The following is a 25090-nucleotide window of genomic DNA, read 5'->3' as shown; positions in this document are numbered from 1 at the left end:
TTGTAACGCCCCCAAAATATTGACATCTAATACATCTAGATTAACTCATATACATAGTCTAAACCACATTACTTCCAATTGTTTACATACATAAAAATTGAGTATTATAGACATTTCAATGATCAATATTCCTATTAGAACTCCATCATTCCATTAGTAATATTCAACATGAGATTTAGCAAAAGGGTGACCACATGCATTAATATTTTCATCATTCCTAAGATATGAATCTATAACATGTGATAGTGATAAGTTAAAACAATCTAAATACAAATTAATGCCTTAATGACTACAAATTCCAAGGCTTTGTCTGGTTCCAACAAAGTGATTTTCAAACCCATACATAGATAGCCCTTGACTTGCAAAACCAAAACAAATGAACAACCGAGCCTTGAGCTCCAAAAAAATCCTCCACGCCTTCACATTGGCGAAGGTACACCACAATCACCTGAAAAATGGTTCACACTAAGAGATGAGTATAAAGCCCAGCAGAGATAATCTAAATAAAGTGCATGTGTTTTAACAATATTATGAGATGCAATGCATATAAGATGCCAATGCCAAAAATCATAGGTTTTCTCATTTTGAAATTCTCATGCTATGCACTTGTTCAAAAGTATAACCAATCCAATCATCCATTTGATAAAACAAAGGGCGGTAAATATGACACTAGTAATCCCTAGGCTAGTGTCTACAAATATGCTCTTAAAGCACTACCAAAACCACTTTACCAACTCCTAATCAGAAGGCATGTGGTACCTTCTCCATGCGTGCTTTCGAACTTTCATCACAAACCTCAAGCCAACTTAATTCTCAACTTTACATCCCTTAACTGGGTTCACCAAGGTATTTACCCCATAACTCAACACATTTCAAAATATTCTCAATAAATCAATTTGAAAATTAATTTCTAAAATCCAATGTGAGAATTAAATCATGAGACTATGCAATGTTCAATGCTATGCATGAATTTGCAAATATTTTAATTTGCCTAATTCATATACAATTTCTACAACAATCAATACATTCTCCACCAGTTGCCCAAACAATTATCTCTATACAAAATATAAATTTTAAGATACAAATATAACTCATAATCTCATATCTTCAATATTTTTAATTATCACATGTTCAATCTCCTCTTTTTCAACTTAATCAAGAATCATAATATTCTTCCAAAATTTTCATCAATTTTTCCTTTTTATTCAAACTCAAGAATTCACCAAAAAATTTCATAATGCTAAAAATAACATATGTTTCTTTCAACATTTATCAATACCTCAATATGATAAATATTTTTCATCTTTCTCAAGAGTTCAATATTTTCAAATTAAACAATTTCCAAAATGAACCTCAATGGTTTCTAATATTCTCAACAACATGCTCATCAATCTCATCCCTTTGACCATCCACTTTCAAATTCTCATTTGTTCAATAAACACGTACTTTCAACATTTAGAGCATCTCCAATGCTTACTCCTTTTTTCATCAAATTTGAGTAAAAATTGGATAAAAGCTTCATCTGGTACCGAGCATTACAACATAAAATTTTTATTTTCCATCAAACCACTGGTCGACTGGAAGGACGACCGGGGCAAATGTCCAGCCAGTCAACCAGTTTGTGTAAATTGACCAAAACTTAAAGGACAATTTTGCAAGGAAGAGGTTGTCTAGGAGGACAACAAGCCCGACAACCGGCATGTGGTCCGATGTACCTACAACACTGAAGGCATCCTCAATTTGATGAAAAACTAAAGACATCCTTAATTTGATATGGGTCTGATGACATGGTTAGAGCATCAAACCTAGACTTATTTCATCAAATTTAAATTTGATGAAAAAAATAGTAAATGTTGAAGATGGTCTTATAAATTTCTCGTAAGCTTAGCGAAACATCTCGATTTCAACATTTAAAGTTCCTAGAGTTTTATCAAAATTTGGAGATTTCTCATTTTGAAGATAAATTTTTCAAATTCTTCGGTCCCACAACAAGCACATTCAACAAGTTGAAAATTTTGAAAAATATTTGAGAAATTTTCCCTTTTCATACATTAAATATATCTTTAATAAAAATTCTAACATCTTCAAGTGTTATATTATCAAAATAACACATAATAAAATTAAAACACATATTTAAGGTTTAGAAAATCCCTACCTCAAACCTTAAAAAAAGAAAAAAAGAAAGGCCCAATTTTTTTATGTCGTTGGATTTTGATCTCCACCAATTAAAATGTAACTCTCACCGTGCTCTACACTTTGGCCTTAACAACTAGGCTAAGATTTGACTCTGATGCTACAAGATCAAAGGAATTTATGCGATGAATGTAAAGGGAGGGAAAAAAAAAAGGAGAAAGAGAGAGGATCGAGAGGAAGAGGGAGAGGGAGAGGGAGGAAGAGCCGAAGTAGAGGGGAGTTATTCTGCCAAAGGAAAGGCAATGAAACGAGATAAGGGGAAAATGCATGGCATCTTCTGCAGATGTTGAAGGTAAAGAAGGGGTTATGGGATCAAAGTTTAAGGACCTTCGTGTGGAGGTTTCTTCCAGACCAAAAGTTGCTCCTAATGCGACATTGTCAACTCCAATGATTGGAGATCTTGAACTAGATTTTCTATGGATGAGTTTGAGTATTCCTACAGACAACGCCAATTGTAAGGGGTGGTTTTATGATACTCCTTCACTCCAAATGAGCTCTTGAAAGATCTTCACTCCAATACCTGAAACAGGAAAGTACCCCAGTTAGGGGTGCCAAAATTAGCACTTCGATAAGCAAGTTAGTATTTTCAAAGAGAGGAAGGAGACCTTGTATTTCTTAAAGAGTAAGTTATTAGAACATACCTTCTCATTCACAATTACCTTCCTTTTATAGAGTCATTCCCATAGATATTTTTTCATGTAGCTTAGCCTTTGATCATTGCCATGTTAAAGCTCATCCCCTTACTACACCTCCAGAAAGGGACAGCTTGGGCCCACTTAAAGTGGATTGCCATGCCGACTTCCCTTATATACTCAGCCCCAATGTACCATCTCTGTATTTTTCACCCACCATGTTCTTCAACCCATTTGAATTTACTCAGCAACGATTTGTTTGAGCCCAGTGGGTTTTGGCTGAATTTGGCCCATCTCCCACGGTGTGTACGAGATGCACAGGGAAAAAATGTTATGAATGCATTCTTAGATACTCATAATTTATTTCGAATGGATTTATGTGATGAAAATTAAATTAATGAATTATGGAGTTCATGAGTAAAATGAATTTGAACTATTAATTTATTTTATTTTTTGAATAAATTCTGGATTGATAAAGGTGGTGTGGACAAAGTGTATTTGTGATGAACAAAGCAATAACAAGTGTCACGATTCCAAACTATGATAATTTTAGATAATAATAAATAAATAAATAAATAAGTAAATAAATAAATCTCTATCGACTTTAAAAAAATTATTAGTCCTTTAAGATTTCCTATTAGACTTTTTCCATGTTGTTTCTTTTAAGTGACTCAAGTTTGGTTAAAATATTACTAAGGCCTCTCTACTTATGGTTAGGGTTGAGTCTTGGGTGATTTCTATTAGATCAAACTTCTACCCGAGTCTATTTTCTCTCCTCTCATCTCTCTAATTGTTTTTTTTTTTTTTTTTTTTGTCTTTTATTATTAAAAAAAGTAAATTCAAATTATCTAAATTTTCGATGCACGCTGTAAGGACAGTATGGGAATGTCAAGATTAATATTGTTTTGAGTTGTAAAAGTTTTTATTTCATTTTCATGAACATGGAGTCGCACAAAAATGATTTGAGCGAAGAGTCCACAAATATCTTCTGCTATTACTACTAGTAATTTCTTCTCTGGACCAAGTTGCTAATGAAACAAGATTGTAATTTTATTTTATTTTATTTTATTTATTTATTTATTTAAAGACTTATCATAATCACAACTTGCCAAACACGATTATTTATCAATATTGATAATAAGAGCACTACCCAACCTGCCAGCGTTTGTGATTACTTGTTTGGTAACATCTAAATATGTTATATATAATAATAAATAAAAAAAATCATTTTTATTTTTATTTTTAGTATTTTTTTTAAATTATGTTAATATTTTTTTTTAATTTTTTCAGTCTTTCTTATGTAAACGAATTTGAAAATTTAAAAAAAAAAAATTAAAAAGCCATAAAAGTTGCCATCATTTTTTACTCTTTTTTTTTTTACTTTTTTTATTTATTTTTTTTTATAGTTGATCTCATCGAGTAAAATTCAAAATTTTAAAACTTTTTGAATTATTTTTAAAAAGAATTTCATCATAGACAAAAATAAATTAATAAATCAGTGAAAATAAATAAATAAACTCGAAGGACCATATACAGTTAGAGTTGTGCAAAATACTGTTCAATCTGTTAAAATTCGCACCGATCTGCACCAATCCACACCAATCTGCTTTCAAAACTACTTTGCTCTGCTATGGTTAATATATATATATATATATATAACCTCAATATATATATATATATATATATATAATATTATGTAAAATTAGTTTGTGTTATATATATGAAAAATATTATACAAATTAGTGTTATATATTATGCAAATATTTGATTATTAGTTAAGAATATCTTCAATACACCCCAAACCGCTCAAACCACAATTTAATTATTTGTCAATCCGCCATTTGGTTTATAATTTTACTTTCAAATTGTCAACACCGTGCCGCACACAACCCTATATACAATATAACCTCTTTAAATTAACAGACTTGGAAGCACCAAAATTCTATTAATTTAGCGAGATATCAATTTGTTGATAGATTAATAATTATTAGTTTATAAATATATTCTTAGTTTTGTTGGCTTAACAGTAAACATATTATATTTATTCACTTATCAAGGTTGAAGAATTTGATTTATCACATCAAATGACCAAGTTATAACTATATTCTTAATTAAGATTCAAATTATATTCAAATTATATTTATTCTTAATTATAAATATATTCAAATTATATTTATTCTTAATTAAGTTATAAATATATTCTTAATTAAGATTCAAATTAATATAAGATATATCTCTATATGTAACAAATTAAGAGTTCATTAAATTATAATTAATATAAAGATCTAATGTATTCAACTTATTTAAAACAAATGCATATAATGTAGTGAATCAAAACAAATACTATTTAACCCAACACAATACCTTATTGTTTATGGTATCTTTAGTTCAACAATAACAAAAATGGATTGCCATCTCAAAAGTGTCAAGAAAAGAATCATAACAGATGAGATGTATTATGTACTTTTTAGCTAATTATTAATTTATGAAATATTTGTGACCTATAAAATATAAAGGAAATATTTGAAATCTATTATTATTATTATTTAAAAAATTTATTCATTTATCGAGTACTAATTTTTTATTTATTTTTAGATTGATATCGAATACTAATTTAAAGAGATTATATTGCAGTCCAAGCCTGCTAGTATTAGTGTGATTAACGTGTTTGCAGATAAAGAAGACCCGGAGTTTATATTAAAAAAATAAAAATAAATAAAAATCTAGCGTAGCATATGTTTTTTTCCTTAGAAATTTTCTGATCAGTGGTTTTTCTTCAAAATCATTACTAATTTATGAAAAAGTACATGATTTTGATTATTAAAATTTATGTTTTTCACTTATTTAAATTTTCTTTTGCAAATATACACTGAACTGCTAATTTCTCTTTGTCCTTCCTTGTCTATACAAATGTTTTCCTTTGCCAGAATTACTTATCAATGTAACAAAAAAAAACATACACAAACGTGGAGCGGTGCAAACAGCTTTTCACTTGCATTCCACCACAAAATCACTTGCAATCTCATGTGTTCGTAAATTTTTTTTTTTTTTTCTCCTCCAAATTCTCCCTTTCCTTTTCTTTTGGCTAGTAGGAAAAAGCAGTATACACCATACAATTATGCCCCCCTTTCCTTTCCTTTTCTTTTGTTATAGTCTCACTTCAAAAAATAAAAAATTATCATGTAATATTTATCAAAAAAAAATGTAATTAAATGCGTACGATATATTTACTTTTAAGACTTCATATAGTAACTTTTTTTGAACAAGCAATCCTCTTTAGTTAAAGCCAAAAGAAAAAGACAGCAAGTAGGTGAAGGAACGAATAATATTACTTATGTTTCACACAAACACGAGAGAGAGAGAGAGAGAGAGAGAGAACACATTTCAAGAAGCGGAGTTCTTTCGTTGGCTATATATATATATATGCAGAAGCTGGGCATTGTTCATTATAGTAAGAGAGTGTTGGAGGAACAAATAGTTTAATTGCAATGGAGGATATTAAACAGCAGTTGTGCACAAGTGTGATGAAGGGTGATTGGAAGAAGGCTAAGGAAATATATGGTGAGCATCGTGAGCAAGAAATTCAAGGTGTGAAGATCACACTTTTAGGGGACACAGCTTTACATATGGCTGTAAACACAAACATATGGGAAAATGTGGATGGGCTGCTTCACAATCAGAGTAATGATGTCGTCTTGGTCGATAACAAAAGGAACACTCCTCTTCATCACGCAGCAAAGTTGGGGAACGAACGAATGTGCTTTGAAATTGCTCGTAAGCAGCGCCATCTTCTTGAAGAACGCAATGCCAATCATGAGACTCCTCTTTTCATGGCAGCCCAACATGGTCAGATCAAAGCCTTCATTATTCTCTCCGTCATCTGCTGCTCCCTCAAAGACGGCTATAAGAAAATATACGAAACTGGCAGAAGGTCCCGCGACGGCAGAACTGTTCTTCACTGTGCCATCCACGGTGAATATTTTGGTAATTTTTCTTACTTCTTCAAACTCAAAGATTGCGTCCTTTTTATTACCCAAATTCTGAAAATTATTAAATATTCCAGAGCACCACATATCCATACTCCTTCACTAATAATCATTTCTTATCTCTCCTTATATTCGTTGATCACCCAACACAAAATTATAAATTCCATCATTTTCACCAATCATAATATCCTACAGCACCACGTCACCGTACTCCAAGAGTACCTAATAACTTTTTCCCAAATTCTATGCTACATACCCCGTGACTTATTAATATCTATTTTTGTCATGTAATAATTGTTACGTAAATTTAAACGCAATTTATTATCTGTGCGGTGTGTGTACCACAACATTATCCCTTATTATTATTATTATTATTATTATTATTATTATTATTATTATTATTATTACTACTGCCATATGTTATATGAGTTTTGCTATTATACGAGCACGAAATAATCTGTCTCGTATAATCTTGTTGACCAAGTTTACACTCCTTCAAACATCGTCATTTTGCTACCTGAAAACACAAGTGAGCTAGCCGGCAGGTGTGTGCCAAAAATCCTTTCAATATCTAAGTCAGTAAATAGACAATAGACACAAAATTTTTGTGTATTTGAGGGTAAGAACTGCAATACCTGTCCATAGGTTCTATCATGAGCCTTTATCGATTCCACCTGACACAATCCTAGTAGAACTCCAACTCTCCTTAGCAGAGCCCTCCTAAGAATCACACTCCCAAGGATAATGCTTATCCTTAGAACACCCTTCTCACTACCAAATAAGTGAGATGGTTCATACTCTCTTGCTTGGCTGTCTTTGCGGTCAACCAAGCTACCTCGGCTCGGTGCCCTCTTGGCGTAGCAGTGATAATCCTAACTATAGGATGGCGCCCTGCCGTGCTACACATAGCTCAGCCCCCTTTATTGACAACACCTCAGTCCGCTAAAGGACTGCCTTCAGGTAACTAGGTCTAGGCCCTAGCAACACATCTCTAACCAGCATAGTGTATACTTAACCCAAGATCGAGCTACACAAGCTCTTATCTCAGCCCATTGCGCTGCCCAACTTCCAAAGAGGATTTTACCTAACTTGGCCCTATTTGTCTACACAAATTACCCTCTCATTTACCCCTTAATTCCATCTATATCGCATAATTGGGATTACTTACCTTTAACCGAGCCAATAAATGCCCAAATTAATCGAGCTAAAACATTTGCTCCGTTCCACAAATTGCTCAGTCTTCAGAAGTCTTGTCAATTGTATAACACATCTGACATACCTGACACGTTTGAGACATGTTGCAAGCCCCCATTACGCCCGTATCCCTGCTACAACCATCATACACTGCCCAAATATTTGAATATTCCTGCCTTTACAAGTCGTATGTATATAATGCCTATATATACGAACAGCCCCATTCACTGTTCACTAGCTTCAACCAAACCCCAAAACCCATGCCTCCTTTCTTTCCACTGTTCCTCCATAGCCTCAGATCAAAGCTAATTTTTGCTCCTGTGAACTCGCAATCACTCGACGAGGCATCTCTATCGGCGGGAATTCCAACATCACGGCTAAACTTGTAAGTTCTTCATGTCCGTCACTATTTTTCCATAAATACTCGAGCTATCAAGTATTCCTAGCACAGAAATCCACTAAAATGTGTTTGAAATTAGATTGGGATTGAATCATAGCCTGTGGAAAACCCCTGGGTTTTCGTAAGATAAACACCGAATAACTGGGGTCAAAACTAGCAAAATTGTGATTTTGATCCAAAATCACACAACGACAGAACGGAAAAACTTGTTGGTATCACTTAGAGTGAAACCAACCGAGCTAGGAACATTAGTCATAACCACAAGCAAGCTAAGATCCTACCCCTAATCAGAGCCAAGCTAAAACCTTGCCCACATTCTTGGCCGAGCTAACACCTTGCCTGGACCAACAGGACTAGCTCATAACTACGCAGAAAGCCGCACACACTATCTTAGCCGAGCAAACTTTTAGTTTACATGCCTTAGCTCAACACTTAGGCATAACACCTTTAATTTCTCACTTTGCAGACTTGACTAGATTGGCCAGGCACTCATTTTCCTTATCACTTGGCGGTGTTACTCAATCCAAGCAAACAAATCGAGGCCAAGCTACTTTACCGAGCAGGCCTTAGTACTAAAGACCATGGGCAAACATTGCTTCATGGTGAGTTCGCCTAGTGCCATAGCCGAGTTCTGAAGGGATTACAACATACCCGCCGACGTGCACTTCACCTTGGCCGAGCTAGACACCATACCTTGGGGCAAGCCCGGTTCCTACCCCTTCACTGTGCTATCTATCGTAGAGGGTGGACTCTGGTTCCCAGTCCAACCCTTTATCTACGAATTCATTAGGCAAACCAGACTCTACCCTACCCAAGTCTCCACTAACACCTACTGAATAATAAACGATATAGTCGAATTAAAGTGCCACCTTGGTTTGAACCTAGGTCTGGCCGAACTATTCCACCAATACTTTCTTGACCAGAACGACGACGGTTGGTGCCATTACCTCAAGGTCAGAAGAGGCCGAGAGAAAATAGTCAACCGCACATTGGACAAAGACTTGCACGACGACGATTTTCTATGGGTCTCTGGCAATTATGAAGACTAAAAGGCCAGAATACCGGGCTACAACCTTGACTGGAACAAGGGATTTCCTAGTAAGAGTAGATCAGCTCTCTTTTGCTGTTTCGATGCTTCATACCTTGCTAACCTTTGTTCGCTTTTTGCAGATCTAAATCAGTTGAAGGCAAATTACACCTACGCTAATCAAGTCGCACTACGCGCCACGCTACGGTACAAGCATAGAGACTGGACTGAGCTACTGGGTGTTGAACCTTTCTATCGTTACAGCAGTAGAAGAAAAAGCAAGGTCACTGATTTCCTCCTAGAATCCTCCTCCGAACCAGATCTCAACCTCCCTCAAATCGACCTGATCTCACTAACTGAGGAACAAGAAATGGCAAAAAAGAGAGTCGTATGTGCCCTAATCACCGAACAAACTTCTACGTCTACAACCGATGTCTAGATCGAGTAACGACCAGCCAATCAACCGCCCAAAACCGCCGTCACCCTTCCAACCACCAGGGCAGCCTCATCTCGGCCCAGCAAGCGTGCTCACACTTCGTCCGCCGAATAACAACGCTTGGTTGATAAGGAAGAGACCGCACTACCTGAGGCCGAGCTGTCCAAATCACAACCTGTTTGCTCTAGCCAAGCTGGCCCTTCTTCCCCACTGGTGTGGGCACCAGTTATAACCTTCAAAGGTCGTGCTATGACCACCACGTACTCCGTGAGCACTGAGAAGGACCATACTTTGGCCTTCAATCTGTCCAAGAGCCTGTGTCTTTCCGCCAACATAGAGTGACATAATCAACTAACCGAGCTAAAAGCTATTCGGTCAGCTACCAAGTCCCTGGTGCTAGTAAGCTGTGAGCTCTGTATTTCTTTTCCCTTTCACTTGAACTTTTTTCTCGACATATTAAGCCATTTACTGGCCAAAATACAGGCCATGCAGAAGAGCCACGTTGTTCACCAACGTGTGTTTGAGCTAAGGAAGATAGCTCGGGTGGTTACTGCTGATGGTGAGGCCAAGGATACCGAGCTAAAGGTGCTCAAGGGAACCTTGGCCGAGCTGCGGGTGGAAAACAAAGAATTGGCCGAGCAAGTCCACAACGCTAAGGAGGCTAAGCAAAAAGCCCTCGCTGAGAAGAAAGATCGTTACCTTCACGAGCTAGCCTAGTTGGAAAATAAAAAGGATGCCAAAATAAAAAGACGATGGAGGATGTTGAGGACCATGGTTACACTGAGGTTGAGTAGACCTACGTCCAACAATATGAGGCAGCCAAAAATATCTTCTTCAAATGTGATTAGAAGGCAGCGGCAGAGAAGCTCGGCCAGGCCCCTGGCTCTGAGGTTTTCCTCAACCCGCCTCCTCACTACATTCCAAGCTACATGGCAATGTACGCCAGTGCTGTGCAACAAAAATTCTTGCAAGTGGAAGAGGAGGATAGTGTGGCACCAATCAATTTTCCTCCAGCTGCTGCTGACCTTGCTTGCCAAAGTTCATTACCAGCCCGGCCAGAATTGCCCAGCCCAACTGAGCCAATTCTGATCATAGAAGGGGGCATCACCAATCTGCCACGTAAAAACGATGCTGGAGCCAATCTGTCCAGAGGTGAAGTTGGTGCTGATCCAGAGACCGAGCTGGACAACCTTTTTGCGTCACGTTGCCATTGTCTTTATCTATTTTTTTGCTTTTGTTGTTTTCTTTTTCTTTCTTTTGCAATGTAATTGGGCTACATGTCCCTCCTTGTAACCACTTATTTGTTTAATGAAAAATTTCCAAATTTTTGCACGCTCATTGTGTTTCTTTTGAAATGTTTTACACTACTCTAAATGTATGTTCTACTAGGCTAACCAACTGATCCTACCAACCTTCTTTGGCCAAGATAACCATCTCAGCCAAAAAGTTTAAAATTTTGTTGGTCAAACCCACCAACCTTCTTTGGCCGAGAGAACCACCTTGGTCGAAGAGTTCAAAAAAGTTGTCTTGGTCAAACCTACCAACCTTCTTTGGCCGAGATGAACATCTCAGTCAAAGAGTTCAAAAGATGGTATTGGTCAAACCTGCCAACCTTCTTTGGTCAAAATAATCATCTCGGACAAAGAGTGCAAAAAAATTTGTGTTAGTCAAACATGCCAACCTTCTTTGACCGAGATGAACATCTTGGTTAAAGAGTTCAAAAAATAGTGTTGGTCAAACCTGCCAACCTTCATTGGCCGAGATAATCATCTCGGACAAAGAGTGCGAAAATTTTGTTGGTCAAACCTACCAACCTTCATTGGCCGAGATAATCACCACGGACAAAGAGTGCAAAAAATTTGTTGGTCAAACCTGCCAACCTTCATTGGCCGAGATAATCATCTCGGACAAAGAGTGCAAAAAAAATTGGTGGTCAAACCTGCTAATCTTCTTTGCCCGTAGGTCGGCAAAGATTTACATACAGACTGACATAAATATAAGTATTGAAAAATTTACCCAAAAAAATGACTACTTATTTTATTAAATGTTAAAGAAAATTACAAGTGCAAAGAACTAAAAATAGAATATCTCGAGATTGGTTGTGTTCTATGGCCTTGGGATAGCTCGGTCATCTACATCTTCTAAGTGGTAAGCTCATTTTCCTACTAATCCCATCACTTTATACGACCCCTCCCAGTTAGGTCCCAATTTGTCATCCTTAGGTACCAAAGTATTTCCCATTACTTTGCGTAGCACCCAATATCCAATCTTGAATTGCCTTGGATGCACCGCCTTGTTGTGTTTTCTAGACAGTTCTTGCTGATATGAGGCCACGTGGACTAGTGCCTTTTCTCTTCTTTCTTCGGTTAGATCGAGCTCCAAGGCTATGCCTCTCCATTCAAATCCGGATCAAACTTTTCGCATCTAATGGTGGAGAGGCCGATTTCCAAGGGGATTACTACTTCCATGCCATAGGCCAAAGAGAAAGGCCTTTCGCCGGTTGACCGCTTAGGTGTAGTTTGGTAAACCCATAAGACGTGGGGAAGTTTCTCAGCCTACTTTCCTTTCACTTTTCCTAGCCTATTCTTCAGACCATCTAAAACTACTTTGTTGAAAGCTTTAGCCTGGCTGTTGGCTTGAGGGTACACTAGTGTGGAGTTGTAGAATTCGATCTTGTGCTCTTCGTATGAACCCCTAAAGATTCTTCCGTCAAACTGGGTGTCATTGTCAAATATCAAGGCCTTAGGGATTCCAAACCAAGTTATGATGTTCTGCCTAACGAACTTTTTGATGTCGTTTTCTTTGATGGATGCAAGCGCCTCTGCCTCTACCTCCACCCATTTTGTGAAGTAGTCTATCGCTGCGATGAAGAACTTTCAGTTGCCCAGCGCGGTTAGGAGTGGTCCCACTATGTCTAAGCCCCATATTGCAAAAGGCCAAGAGCTGGTCAGAGGTAGAAGCTCTCCGGTTGGTTGATGGATTTGATGCATGAACTTCTGACATTTTTCTCATTTCTTGACATACTTTTCTGCGTCTACTTGCATGTACGGCCACTAATACCCTTGTGTTATAGCTCGGTAGGCCAAAGATCTCTCTCTTTGGTGACTTCCACAAATGCCCTCGTGAATTTCAAACAAGAATGCCTCGACCTTGCTAGGATGGACACATTTTAAGTACGATCCTGTGAAGGACTTTTTATATAGTGCTAGAGATGGGGAAAGCCAAAATCATTGTGACTTTGCCCTAATCTTGTTAGCCTCGTTCTTGTTTTCTGGCAGAATGCTATCTTTGTAGAACGCAACGATGGGGTCCATCCAGAAAGGGCCTAGCTTGGCGCAGCATACCTCAGCTGCTTCGGATTCCTCAATGCTCAATCTTGGCAGGAAGTCAACTAGCAATGGGTGCGGGATAGATATATCTGCCATCGACGCAAAACCAGTCAGCTCATATGCCTTGCTATTCTCTTCTCGATCGATTTACTCTATTCTAACGACTTCAAATTTCATGATTTCATTCCTGACCATCTCCTGATACTTGGCCATTCTGTCATCCTTCACTTCGTACTCACCGGATATCTGGTTGACTACTAACGGAGAGTCGTTGTACACTATTAGCTCGGTGGCCTTCATTCGGTAGGCTGACTTCAAACCAATTAATAATGCTTCGTACTCTACCTTGTTATTGGATGCTGGTAGTCTGAGGTTGATTGTCTATTCAATGGTCAAGCCATCTGGCAAGATGAAGACTATCCCAATTCCTGTCCCGTGTCTGTTGGATGCTCCATCCACAAAATGCTTCCACATCTTTCCTACGAATAGCTTCCAACAAGTTGAGGGGTTTGAGGGGTTTGCCAACACTTTTTCTAGGCTTTTGTCCATCATTAGGGTTTGATCCTCATTGCCTGACTGCCTTAGCATTTCACTTTTAGGCGCGTCCTTACAGATTGTGCTTGTAATTATGCGGCATGCTATTTTCCCCCTGATGTTGGGCTATTGGCACTAAATGGTTCGTTGTGCAGTTGGGCGATTTGCTGTGGGGGCTGCGCTATTCCCACTGCATTTCTCCCCCTTTGCTCTGTTTTCTCGATCAAGTCAACTGGGAAAACATAATGACTACCCGATGCAAACTCTGCCACGAAGTTTGCCAAACCTTGAGCCTTTATCGCAGTTCATGGCTGGAACTTGATGTCAAACTGTCCTAACTCCATGACCCACTTCAATATTCGCCCAGAAAAGTCTGCCCTTTCAAACGAGGCCTTTAAGGGGAATGTTGTTGAAACAATCACGATGTGAGCATGGAAGTAGTGCGATAATTTTCTTGAAGCTATCATCAAGGCTAAAGCCAGCTTCTCTAATGGCAAGTAGCTCGTTTCAACACCCAGCAATGTCTTACTTACATAAAAGATAGGCAAGTGTTGTATTCCCACTACGCATACCAACATTGCACTAACTGCATGTTGGGAAATTGCCAAGTGTAGGAAAAGTTCCTCTGCTGGTACTGGTATTGCCAACAGCAACAGAGAGGTCATGTATTCTTTCAAGCTTTCCAGAGCTCAGTCGCATTCGTCATCCCTCTCAAACTTGGCCTTAAGCGTTCAAGCAGTGGCTAGGCTCGTAAGGTACTGTAGTTCCTTAACTGTGTTGGTCCTTTTTAGTTCTTGAATGGCCTTGTTCTGAGAAGGATCGGCTTCTATACTGCGGTTGGTTACTAGAAAGTCAAGAAATTTGCCTGACCCTACGCTAAACATGCATTTGGATGCGTTCTGTCACAACTTGTGGGTCTTTAAAATTTGAAATATCTCAACTAGATCACTGAAATGGTCTGCTTCATTCTTACTTTTGACCACCATGTCGTCAATGTAAGCTTCCATTATTCTACCTAACAATGGTTCGAACATCTTGGTGACCATTCGTTGAAACATTGCCCCTGCATCATTTAGGCCAAAGGGCATGACCTTATAGCAATACAACCCCCTAGGCATTGTAAAGGATGTAACCTTCTAGTCCAGTTCATACATAGCAATCTAATGGTATTCACGATATGCATCAAGGAAGCTAAGTCAGTTATGACCTGCAGTTAGGTCCACCAATTAGTCTATCTATGGTAAATGAAAACTATATTTTGGATATGCTTTGTTGACCGTCTTATAGTCCACACAAACGCATCACTTGTCGTTCTTCTTTGGTACCACAACGGTATTGGAGATCCACTTGGGATAATGAACCTCTCTGATTGCCCCTGCCTTGAGCTGGTTTTCCATTTCCTCAACTACTATCTCAGCGTGGTGAAGTGCCGATCGACGAGTTCGCTATAAATTGATCTGGCGGTTGGGTTGACATTAAGTTGATAGCAGATGATGTTTGGATCAATGCCACGCATGTCGTACGGCATCCAGGCAAACACTTCAATGTTAAAGATCAAGAATTCCTTGATCTCTATTCTCTTAGTGCTGGACAAAGACGAGCCAAGCAAAAAGAACTTCTCTAGGATGTTTTCGTCTATCCTTACCTCCACTAGATCTTCCACTGCCTTCTATTCGGCTACCTTGCCGACATCCGCGAACAACTTGTTACTTTCTGGCTCCTCTACCATCTGCACGAACAACTCGTTGCTTTCTAGCTCCCCCACCATCTGCACGAACAACTCGTTGCTTTCTAGCTCCTCTACCATCTGCTCCTCTACCATTCTTTTATTTTTTTCACCATTAATTACATCTCTAATGAGGTGACAAATAATTTTGAAGGGAGAGACAAGAATTTAAAAAAAGTTGATTGGTTTGTATTATTTGTCCACCTCATTATGTGCAATTAGGGGTGATGACATTGGAGGAATGGGACATTTCTCATATTATATATTTATGTTAATTTATAGTTATACTAATTAATACATTTACAATGTTGATCAGATATGAGTGAATATTAAACATTAAATTATTGTTTGAATGCAACAAATTATAAACATAAAAATAAAATCTATAATAATAATAATAATAAATTTAATGAATTATTACACTACGATTCTTTCAATTATTAGTGAATATATCATTTTAATGAATTTAATACTGGTAGTATTGAAAGCTAAATTTGACTTTGTGTTGTAAATTTTTCCACATATTGCTATATAAAAATATAATATTGCTACATTATTGACCAGAATGATAGCCGTAGTGATATTTTTAATTAAGTCAACTTAAGATTGCTTGGTATCGCTTAAATGATCCGTTTATAATTTATTTTAATTTAGAGATTATTTGATGCAATTCTACTTGTAACTTTTTAAGCATAAATAATTAGGGGTGAGCATGGTCCGGATTGGATCGGATTGGGGTAAAATCAGGACCAATCCGTTATCTACGGTTCCTGAAAAATTGGAACCAATCCAATCCGTTTAAATCATGGAACCAATCCAAACCAATCCATTTAAATACGGATTGGATCGGTTTAGGACCACGGATTCACATAATTAAATAACAAAAAAAAAAATATATATATATATATAACACTTTAATTTTATAAAAATATAAACATAGCGCTATATTAGTTCCACAATAGCAACATCTATTTCTATAATAGCGACATATTGTTCTAGAATTTAAACAACCATAAGAAAATTGGTTTCACCATAAGTATTTAAACCATTACAAATTAAAACTAAAAACTAACAAACAAAAGTAATAAAAGAAGATATTATACGGTTTTAGGTTTGAGTTTAGATTTTATATAAAATAAGAGAAGATACTATGGGGGAGGATGTATAATAAAAATATATACTATTTGTATACGGTCCGGATCGGTTCCAATCTGGAACCGTGGGGTTCAATCCAGAACCAATCCGTATACTACGGATTTTTAATTCTTCAATCCGGAACCGAACCGCAGATTTAAAAAACCAATCCAAACCTATCGGATTGGACTGGACTGGATCGGATTACGGATTTTACGGATTCCTTGCTCAGCCCTATAAATAATTTAAATAGGTTAACAAATTTTTATTTTTTTATGAAGCTGGGGAGGGGTATTGTAACTTTTGTTTTTAGAATATCAATAAGTTGCACCAAATAAAATTAAAACCTCAGAGTTGGCCTAGTGATGTAGGCTTGGGATCTAAGAGTTTGATTTTCTCTAGATCTCAGGTTCAAAACCTCTTAGGTATTATTAACTCATGTATTGAGCCAGTCAATACAAAGCTCTACTCTGAATTTAATTGTGCGTAAACTGATCACTCGGACATCCTGAGTTATAAAATAAAAATTTGTCAAATTTTTACATTAATTGGATGTACAGATTTTTATTTTATATAGATATAGCATTACCCAATTATATATCATTATATATGGTGTTTTTTTGTTTTTGTGTGTGTGTGTGTGTGTGTCAGATCTGGCATACCAAATAATTGGTCGCTTCCCGGGCTTCATACACTTGGTTGACAATCGAGGGAATTCCGCAATCCATATTCTAGCCAGCAAGCACGCTGCGTTTACAAGTAGTAGTCGCCGGACTTGGCTACAACGATTCATTTATGGCTGTAAGCTTATCTGGACCAACCAAAACTCAACTCTTAATGCATACACTAATTTAATCATTATATTCATTCTTCCTTTATATTTCCTTCATCAAATGGTCCAACCAAATACAGCCATACTGTAATTTTCCCTGAAAGATGGAGTTGGATGTCTAGCAGTGGCAGGACTAGAATTTTGATTCATAGGGGCACTATTAATCTTTAGTGATATCAATTACAAAACTTAATTAAATCTATTTTTGATTTGGTGGTAAAGATTAATGTGATGTCAAAATTATGTACGTTAGATATGTTTTAATCAATAGATGATTTTTTTATTTGCTATTTTAGTTACTAAATATGATGATAATCATAATTTTAAAAAAAAAGAAAAGAAAAAGAAGATAAATGTGAAGAAAAATAAAAGAGAAAAGAGAGAGATATAAACAATTATAAGATAATATTTTGATAAAATTAAACATTTATAATGATAAATTATAAAGAATTTATTAAAAAGAAGGTGAGATATAAATATTTTAAAACTTAAAATTTAAAAAGGAATTAAGTGGGAAAAAAAATCTAATTAAAAATAAAAGTATAATTTTCAAAAAATGAGAGGGAGCCCCTGAACCCCTGTAACTCCTCTGTCCCAGTGCCAAGTCCTGTACTTCTGCTACGTAACTATATCAAAATTTGAATTGCCCACGTATATATATAATACAAATATAATATAAATAGTAAATATGAGTGCCACTGGAGCAGAGTAATAAACATCTATTTATTTCTTTCTGTTTTGCAAGTTATACCAATTGAGAAGCGAGAGGTGATGCATGACACAGAGGAAAATATGCAAAGCATAGAAAGCTTGATACTCGAAAGTAAGTACCCTCCGTTTCAAAATGATTGTCTCTTTCGGATAATTTAACTTTTTTTATAATATAATTATTACATTTTAAAAATATTAATTTTTAAAAATTATCTTTTAATAATATATTTTTTTGAAAATATCAATTGTCATAATTATATTTTTTGCGTTATTAATAAATTTAAAAAAATGACAAAATAAGAAATTTATATTATTTTAGCCTTTGATTTTTAAAAATGGACTAATATATTGAAATATTAAAAAATAGAATAAGGGACTAATATTTTGAAACGGAAAAAATATAAAAAATTATGATCGTTAATCAAAGAGTAATGTTATTTAAACAAAAAAAAATTAGACTTATTTTTCAAGCTCAACCAACTAACTAATCACTTTCATTTGTGATTTTTTCTTTCTCATATATTTTTAATTATTAATCAATCATCTCACTTGCATATTATTGGGTGTATTTTTAATTATTAATCAATCATCTCTCTTGCATATTATTGGGTCCAAAAAATGGGTGTTATAAGTGGATTTGTATATCATTTTTCTTAATGAATTTTTTAGAGACCAGCTTTTTTGACTTTTTTAGCTAAAATAATCAATAAAAACAAAAAAATTAAAATAATCAATAAGACAAAATGTCACATTTTATCCATCCATCAATCAATCAATTACTTCTTCTCTTACAACTATCTATTCAACTACAAAAAAAAAAAAAAAAAAAAAAAAAAAAAAAACTACAAACCATTCCAAACACAACTCTTTTTCATTTTGTTAGCCGTATATATCTATATTACCATATTGTGTATTATCATATTGTGTTTTACCATACTTAACTTTTCCTTCTATATTATGTTTTACTATACTTAGCTTCTTCTTCGCCTATATAAAAGAGTCTTGTACTCATATTCATTCATTGAAATATACAGAGTTATATTCTCTCTCTCTCTCTCTCTCTCTCTCTCTCTCTCTTAGTTTCTCTCTATTCTCATAACATGGTATCAAGGCTATAAAAAAAAAATTTCTTTGCTCATCACCATAATACAGAATATCTTTTCTGGTCCCAAGGTCACTATTTTTTTCTCACTATTTTTCTCTGAAACTACCATCAACCTGCTTGGAATTTCCAGACGATTCCCACGCCACCAAAATCATCTCCAACAGACTTGTTACATACCCTCACACGCCGCCTACATCACCGCGCGTCACATCCTTCCGTTGCCACTCTCACACGTGCCTGCACACACACCTCAACTCCTTGTTGACGTCAGCCTCTCCGTGTTGATGTCAGCCCTTAGCCACTGCTTCAGTCAACCGCTTTTGTCAGTCGCCGTTTCACTCCAAGCGAAGCCGAGCCCACTGCCATCAAGCCTAACGTCATCTTGTCTCCTGCGCACAGCGTCCGTCTATTGCTAACATAAGCTGCGCCCTTTCTGCTAACATGCACCTCGCATTGCTGACTTCAGCCATATCCTATATTTGGCATTGTTTCTTATTTTGGCTATTTTTCATCCCGTTTCGGCCTATTTTGATTGTTTTGACCCAATTCCTGATTAGTTTTGACCTTTCGGATTCACTAGTGCACTAAGTTTTACCCAGTTCTACTCTGACACCACCGGACCCTCTTTGTGAGTCATATTGTGCTCACTCCATGGATCATTCAAACAACTCTTGAGCACAATGGTTTTTCTAAACCACCTATGACTCATAGTCGGTATCACACTTCGACTCACTTTGCCTTGACTACTACTCATCACCAGCCACATACTCAACTTTCTCCAGGTCTCTCTTCTGCACCTTCACCAACCTACACACTTTATGATATTGAAGCCATTGTGAAAAAGGTTCTTTCTACTTCTACCTCTACATCTACCTCTGGTACACCCTCTACTGTTCTCTCAGTCACTCTAAGTACCCCTCTTCTTGGTATTTTGATTCAGCTTGTTGCAATCATATAACCTCTGACCCTACACTTTTTTCTTTCATTACATCTTCTTCTAATTTACCAGTTATTCACACTGCTAATGGCTCTCAAATGCATGTTAGTCATATAGGCTATATCTCCACTTCAAATATCTCTCTCTCACACACTTATCTAATCTGCAACCTTACACTTAATCTTATCTCCATTGGTCAACTATGTGATCTTAGCCTTACTGTTTTATTTTCTCCAACTAGTTGTGTTATGTAGAATCCGAAGACAGGACAGATACTTGGGATAGGTCGTAAACATGGTCGTTTGTACGAGCTCATTCATCTGCATATTCCATTATCCATTACTTCTCTTATCCAGACTGCTGCTCCTGCTACTACTGGTTCCCCTCTCGATTTATGGCATTCTCGATTAGATCATGTGTCTTTTGGTCATTTACAATCTCTAGTTTTGAGTGGTCAATTAGGTCCTATTCCAAATGATAAAGTAGACTGTCTATCTTGTCAACTTGCCAAACAATCTACTTTACCATTTCATACTAATACCTCTCTATCTCATGCACTTTTGATCCCATACACTCTAATGTTTGGGGGCCTTCACCTAATACCACTATGGGGGGGATCTAAATACTTTGTTATATTTGTCAATGATTTCACTCGTGTTACCTAGTTATTTCTTATGAAATCTCATTCTGAGTTATACCAACTATCCTATGATTTTTTACAAATGGTCAAAACTCAGTTTTCTTGCACCATCAAAATTTTTTGTGCTGATAATGCCCAGAAATATAAAAGAAACTCTTTTTTTGAGATTCTTTCATCAAAATGGTACACTTTCTCACTATTCTTGTCCTGGTAACTTCTAACAAAATAGTCGTACTGAGCACAAAAATTGACATATCTTAGACAGTATTCGTGTTTTTTTAATATTTTCTTCTTGTCCTGAAAGTTTTTGGTGGAAAGCTGCTCTCACAGTCATCTATACTATCAATCGTGTCCCTTCCCTTACCATCAACAATCAAACCCCATATGAGTATCTATATGGTACACTTCCTGCCTATACTGGTCTTCGTGTGTTTGGATGTGCTTGTTTTGTTCTTTTTCAACCTCATGAGCATTCCAAATTAGAACCCCGCGCCCGTTTTTGTTGTTTATTGGGATATGGAATTAAACATAAAGGTTATCGTTGTTGGAATCCTCTTTCTTGTTGTCTCTGTGTCTCTTATCATGTGGTATTTTGGGAACACAAGATGTTCTCTTTTGTGTCTAAATTTCATTTGTCTACTCTTCCTACTACACCATTCTTTACAGATCCTTCTCTTCTGTTTAATAAGTTTGATACAGACCCTACTTCCGACATGATGACTTTAACCCATCCTGAGGATTCTGCTCTGCCTCCTAGTCCTGCTACTCCACTTTTCTGATCTTGTTCCCACTCTTGCTCCTGTTCCTGTTCCACATCCTAGTCCTATCTTTATTCCCTCTCTTAGTGAGCCTCATGCATCCCTTGATTCTACGATATCATCTTCTACATCAGAGGTACCTCTTCGTCATTCTAGTCAGGTAACACAACCTTCTATACTTCTTCATGATTTCATTATTGGTTCTACTGCTTTTTCTTCTCATGAACCTACTTCCTATCGAGAGGCTTGCTATAACCCTTTTTGGCAGCAAGCTATAACTGATGAACTGCATGTTTTTTATAAAACTCATACCTGGGATGTAGTTGACCTTCCATCTAGAAAGAGTGCTGGTAGTTGCAAATGGGTTTACAAGATCAAACCTCATTCTGATGGTTCCATTGAGCGTTACAAAGCTCGACTTATTGCCCAGGGGTTTACTCAAGAATATGGGATTGATTATGAGGAAACATTTGCCCCCTGTTGCTCGTCTTACTTCAGTTCATAGCTTCCTTGACATTGGAGTCTTGCTCGCCAATAGTGATCTCACTGAGAAAGTTTATATGCAACCTCCTTCTGGTTCCTCAATTCCGTCCACCAAAGTTTGCAAACTTCGTCGTGCTTTGTATAGTTTGAAACAATCTCCTCGTGCTTGGTTTGCCAAGTTTAGTTCTACCATTCATGACTTTGGCTTCTCCTCCAATGTCCATGATTCTGCTCTGTTTATGCGCAAGACAGAGAGTAATATTATTCTTCTTCTTTTACATATGGATGATATGATCATCACTACGGATGACACAGTGGATATCTTTAGCCTTAAACAGTTCCTCTGTTGTCAGTTTGAGATGAAAGATTTGGGTCTCCTTAGCTACTTCCTCGGCTTGAAAATTTCTCAAGATCCTTCTAATTATTTTCTCACCCAGGCCAAGTATACATATGATCTCTTAGCTCATGCTAGTCTTACCGATTACAAGACTACGCATACCCCAATAGATCCTCAGACTCGTCTCACACCTCTTGATGGTCACCTATTATCTGATGTTACTTTACATCGTTAGCTAGTTGGTAGTCTTGTCTATCTTACGGTTACTCATCCAAGCATTGCCTATGTTGTTCACATTGTCAATCAATTCATGGTTGCTTCTCGTTTTCCACATTATGATGCTCTAGTTCGCATTTTGTGCTATCTCAAAGGCACTATGTTTCATGATTTTCACTACTCAGCACACTCTTCTCTATAGCTATACGCCTTTTCTGATGCAGATTGGGCAAGGGATCCTACTGACCGTCATTCTACTACATGGTTCTGCTTCTTCTTGGGTGAGTCTCCCATTGCCTGGCGTAGCAAGAGGCAAACTTTTGTTACTCATTCTAGTACTGAAGCTAAGTATCATGCTCTTGTTGACACTACTCAAGACTTTGTGTGGCTTCGTTGGCTTCTTTCTGATATGGGAGTTCCTCATCTTGCTGCCACCAACCTCTATTGTGACAATCAAAGTGCTATTCAGATTGTACATAATGACGTCTTCCATGATCGCACTAAGCATATTGAGATTGATTGTCACTTCATACGACAACATGTTACTAGTGGCACTATTCGTCTTATCTTTGTTACCTCTGCTGATCAGACAGTCAATATCTTCACCAAGGCTCATCCTCCAGGACGCTTTTCTGACTTACTTTCCAAGCTCAAGTTAATCTCTGCATTACCATCTTGAGCTTGAGAGAGGGGGGGTGTTAGCTATATATATCTATATTATCATATTGTGTTTTATCATACTTAGCTTCTCTTTCCATATTGTATTTTACCATACTTAGCTTCTCCTTCACCTATGTAAAAGAGTCTTATACTCATATTCATTCATTGAAATATACAGAGTTATATTCTCTCTCTCTCTCTCTCTCTCTCTCTCTCTCTCTCTCTATTCTCATAACATATCTCATAAAATAGTCAAAAAGCCAACTAAAATAGCCAAGTTTCCAAATAGTTTTTTTTTAAAATGTTTAACTGTACCTAAAAATAAAATATTTATGATTTTTTTTAAGTTCACTAAAAGAAAAAGGGGAAATATGCCTTTTTTTTTTATTTGTTTTCAAATTTCTTAACAAATATTTAACTTTTTAGGAGCATCTAAGACTAAAAAAAAAAAAAAAACTAATGAAATTAAAGATAGATCCAAAAATCAGGAAATATTAGTCATCCTTAAATTAATACAAAATATTTTCGAAGGAGTTGAATAAAAAATTTTAAAATAATATTGACTAAAATATAAATAAAAAAATATTATAAGAAAAAAAAATTCAAAAACTATATTTTAGTTTGAAAATCAAAGAAAGTCAAGGCTAAGAAAAACTAAAAAGTTGGGAATCACATTGAAAACTAGATGGTTTCATCTGTGTATTTATCTTATAAAGGATAATGATATTTTGCATACTCATTTTTTAGATTAAATATATTTAAATAAAATGATTAGTAAATGATTAGAAAAAAAATACGAGAGAGATTTGTGTTAGATATTTTAATATTCGTCACATTGTTAAATTTAAAAAGTGAATTTAATTTTTAAATTTAAGTACCAATACTCATCTCATAAATTAAAATTGCATTTTTACTTTTTGTTTTCTGATCTTATGAATATTGTTATTGAAGATTCCATAACTATAACGAGAACAATCAGAGACTTACCAGCCCCAGGGACTGATGTGGAGAATCCTCCTGCATCCAGCGATCCGCCCAGAAAGGAAAGTCAGCGTCGTCGGCGCAATGTTCGAGGGCTCCTCCTCATATGTTTGCTCAAGCTTATAGTTCGTTCGGTTTCTTTACTCCTAGCTGGTAAAAAATACCAACTCTTATACTATCCTTATTTTGCAAAATTTATCCAATTCTGTCAATGCTTTGTCCTTTTTCTTTTTCTTTTTTTTTTTCAATTATGTGATTACATAAGATTGATTATTAGATACTTTCAGAGTACAATTATGTAGTGTTCTATGGTATTATAATTAGTAAAAAAAGTAAGATATTATGGGTTCGTTTGGTTTATATTTCTGAAAAAATTTTAGGAAATTTTCTCTACAAATAAGTTTTTAAAAGTAATCAAACCAAACAAATTTTTCCAAAAAAATTTCTCAAAACTTGTAAACCAAACAAGTTTTCCAAACAAATCTCTCTCTCATACACATCAAATCAATCATTTTTTTCAAAACTCTCTCTCAAAATAATTTTTCAAAACATCTTTTGAAAAAAACCAAACCAAACAACTTTTCGTACTTTTTATCTCTAAAACACATCTCTCAAACACAAACCAAACATACCCATATGATTTTGTATTAAGTGATTGAAGAATATGAGAGGACATAGTGAATGAGGGCATTCTATTTGAACTCAAAAAAATATCTCAGTACATCCAATTTAAATTTATAAATTTTAATTCCTATTATATCCTAATGTAAATTTACCAATAAGGGCAACACATATTAAACCCTAAAATAATTTTTTTTTTCTCATGGTACACCATAATC

The 25090-nt window shown here is 36.0% G+C and overlaps 1 protein-coding gene across 3 annotated transcripts in view; it reads left to right on the top strand.

Annotated features, from left to right (window-relative positions):
• Positions 1-6186: 6186 nt before the first annotated feature.
• The window catches only part of LOC114283033 (uncharacterized), a 63751-nt gene continuing 44847 nt past the window's right edge, over positions 6187-25090 (top strand). The window contains exons 1-4 of one of the 3 annotated variants that reach the window (XM_082877785.1): positions 6187-6809; positions 17243-17392; positions 18169-18246; positions 24222-24404. In XM_082877785.1, the coding sequence (XP_082733911.1) occupies positions 6314-6809; positions 17243-17392; positions 18169-18246; positions 24222-24404 (907 nt within the window). In that variant the 5' untranslated portion in view covers positions 6187-6313. The remainder of the gene's footprint in view (positions 6810-17242; positions 17393-18168; positions 18247-24221; positions 24405-25090) is intronic. The other 2 variants (XM_082877786.1, XM_082877787.1) reach the window with 2 other exon arrangements.

Source organism: Camellia sinensis, chromosome 7, assembly GCF_055761805.1.
Source record: "Camellia sinensis isolate YWXY chromosome 7, ASM5576180v1, whole genome shotgun sequence".
NCBI lineage: Eukaryota > Viridiplantae > Streptophyta > Magnoliopsida > Ericales > Theaceae > Camellia > Camellia sinensis.
The sequence above is the reverse complement of the archived record's forward strand: the minus strand, read 5'-3'. Positions and strand labels throughout refer to the sequence as shown.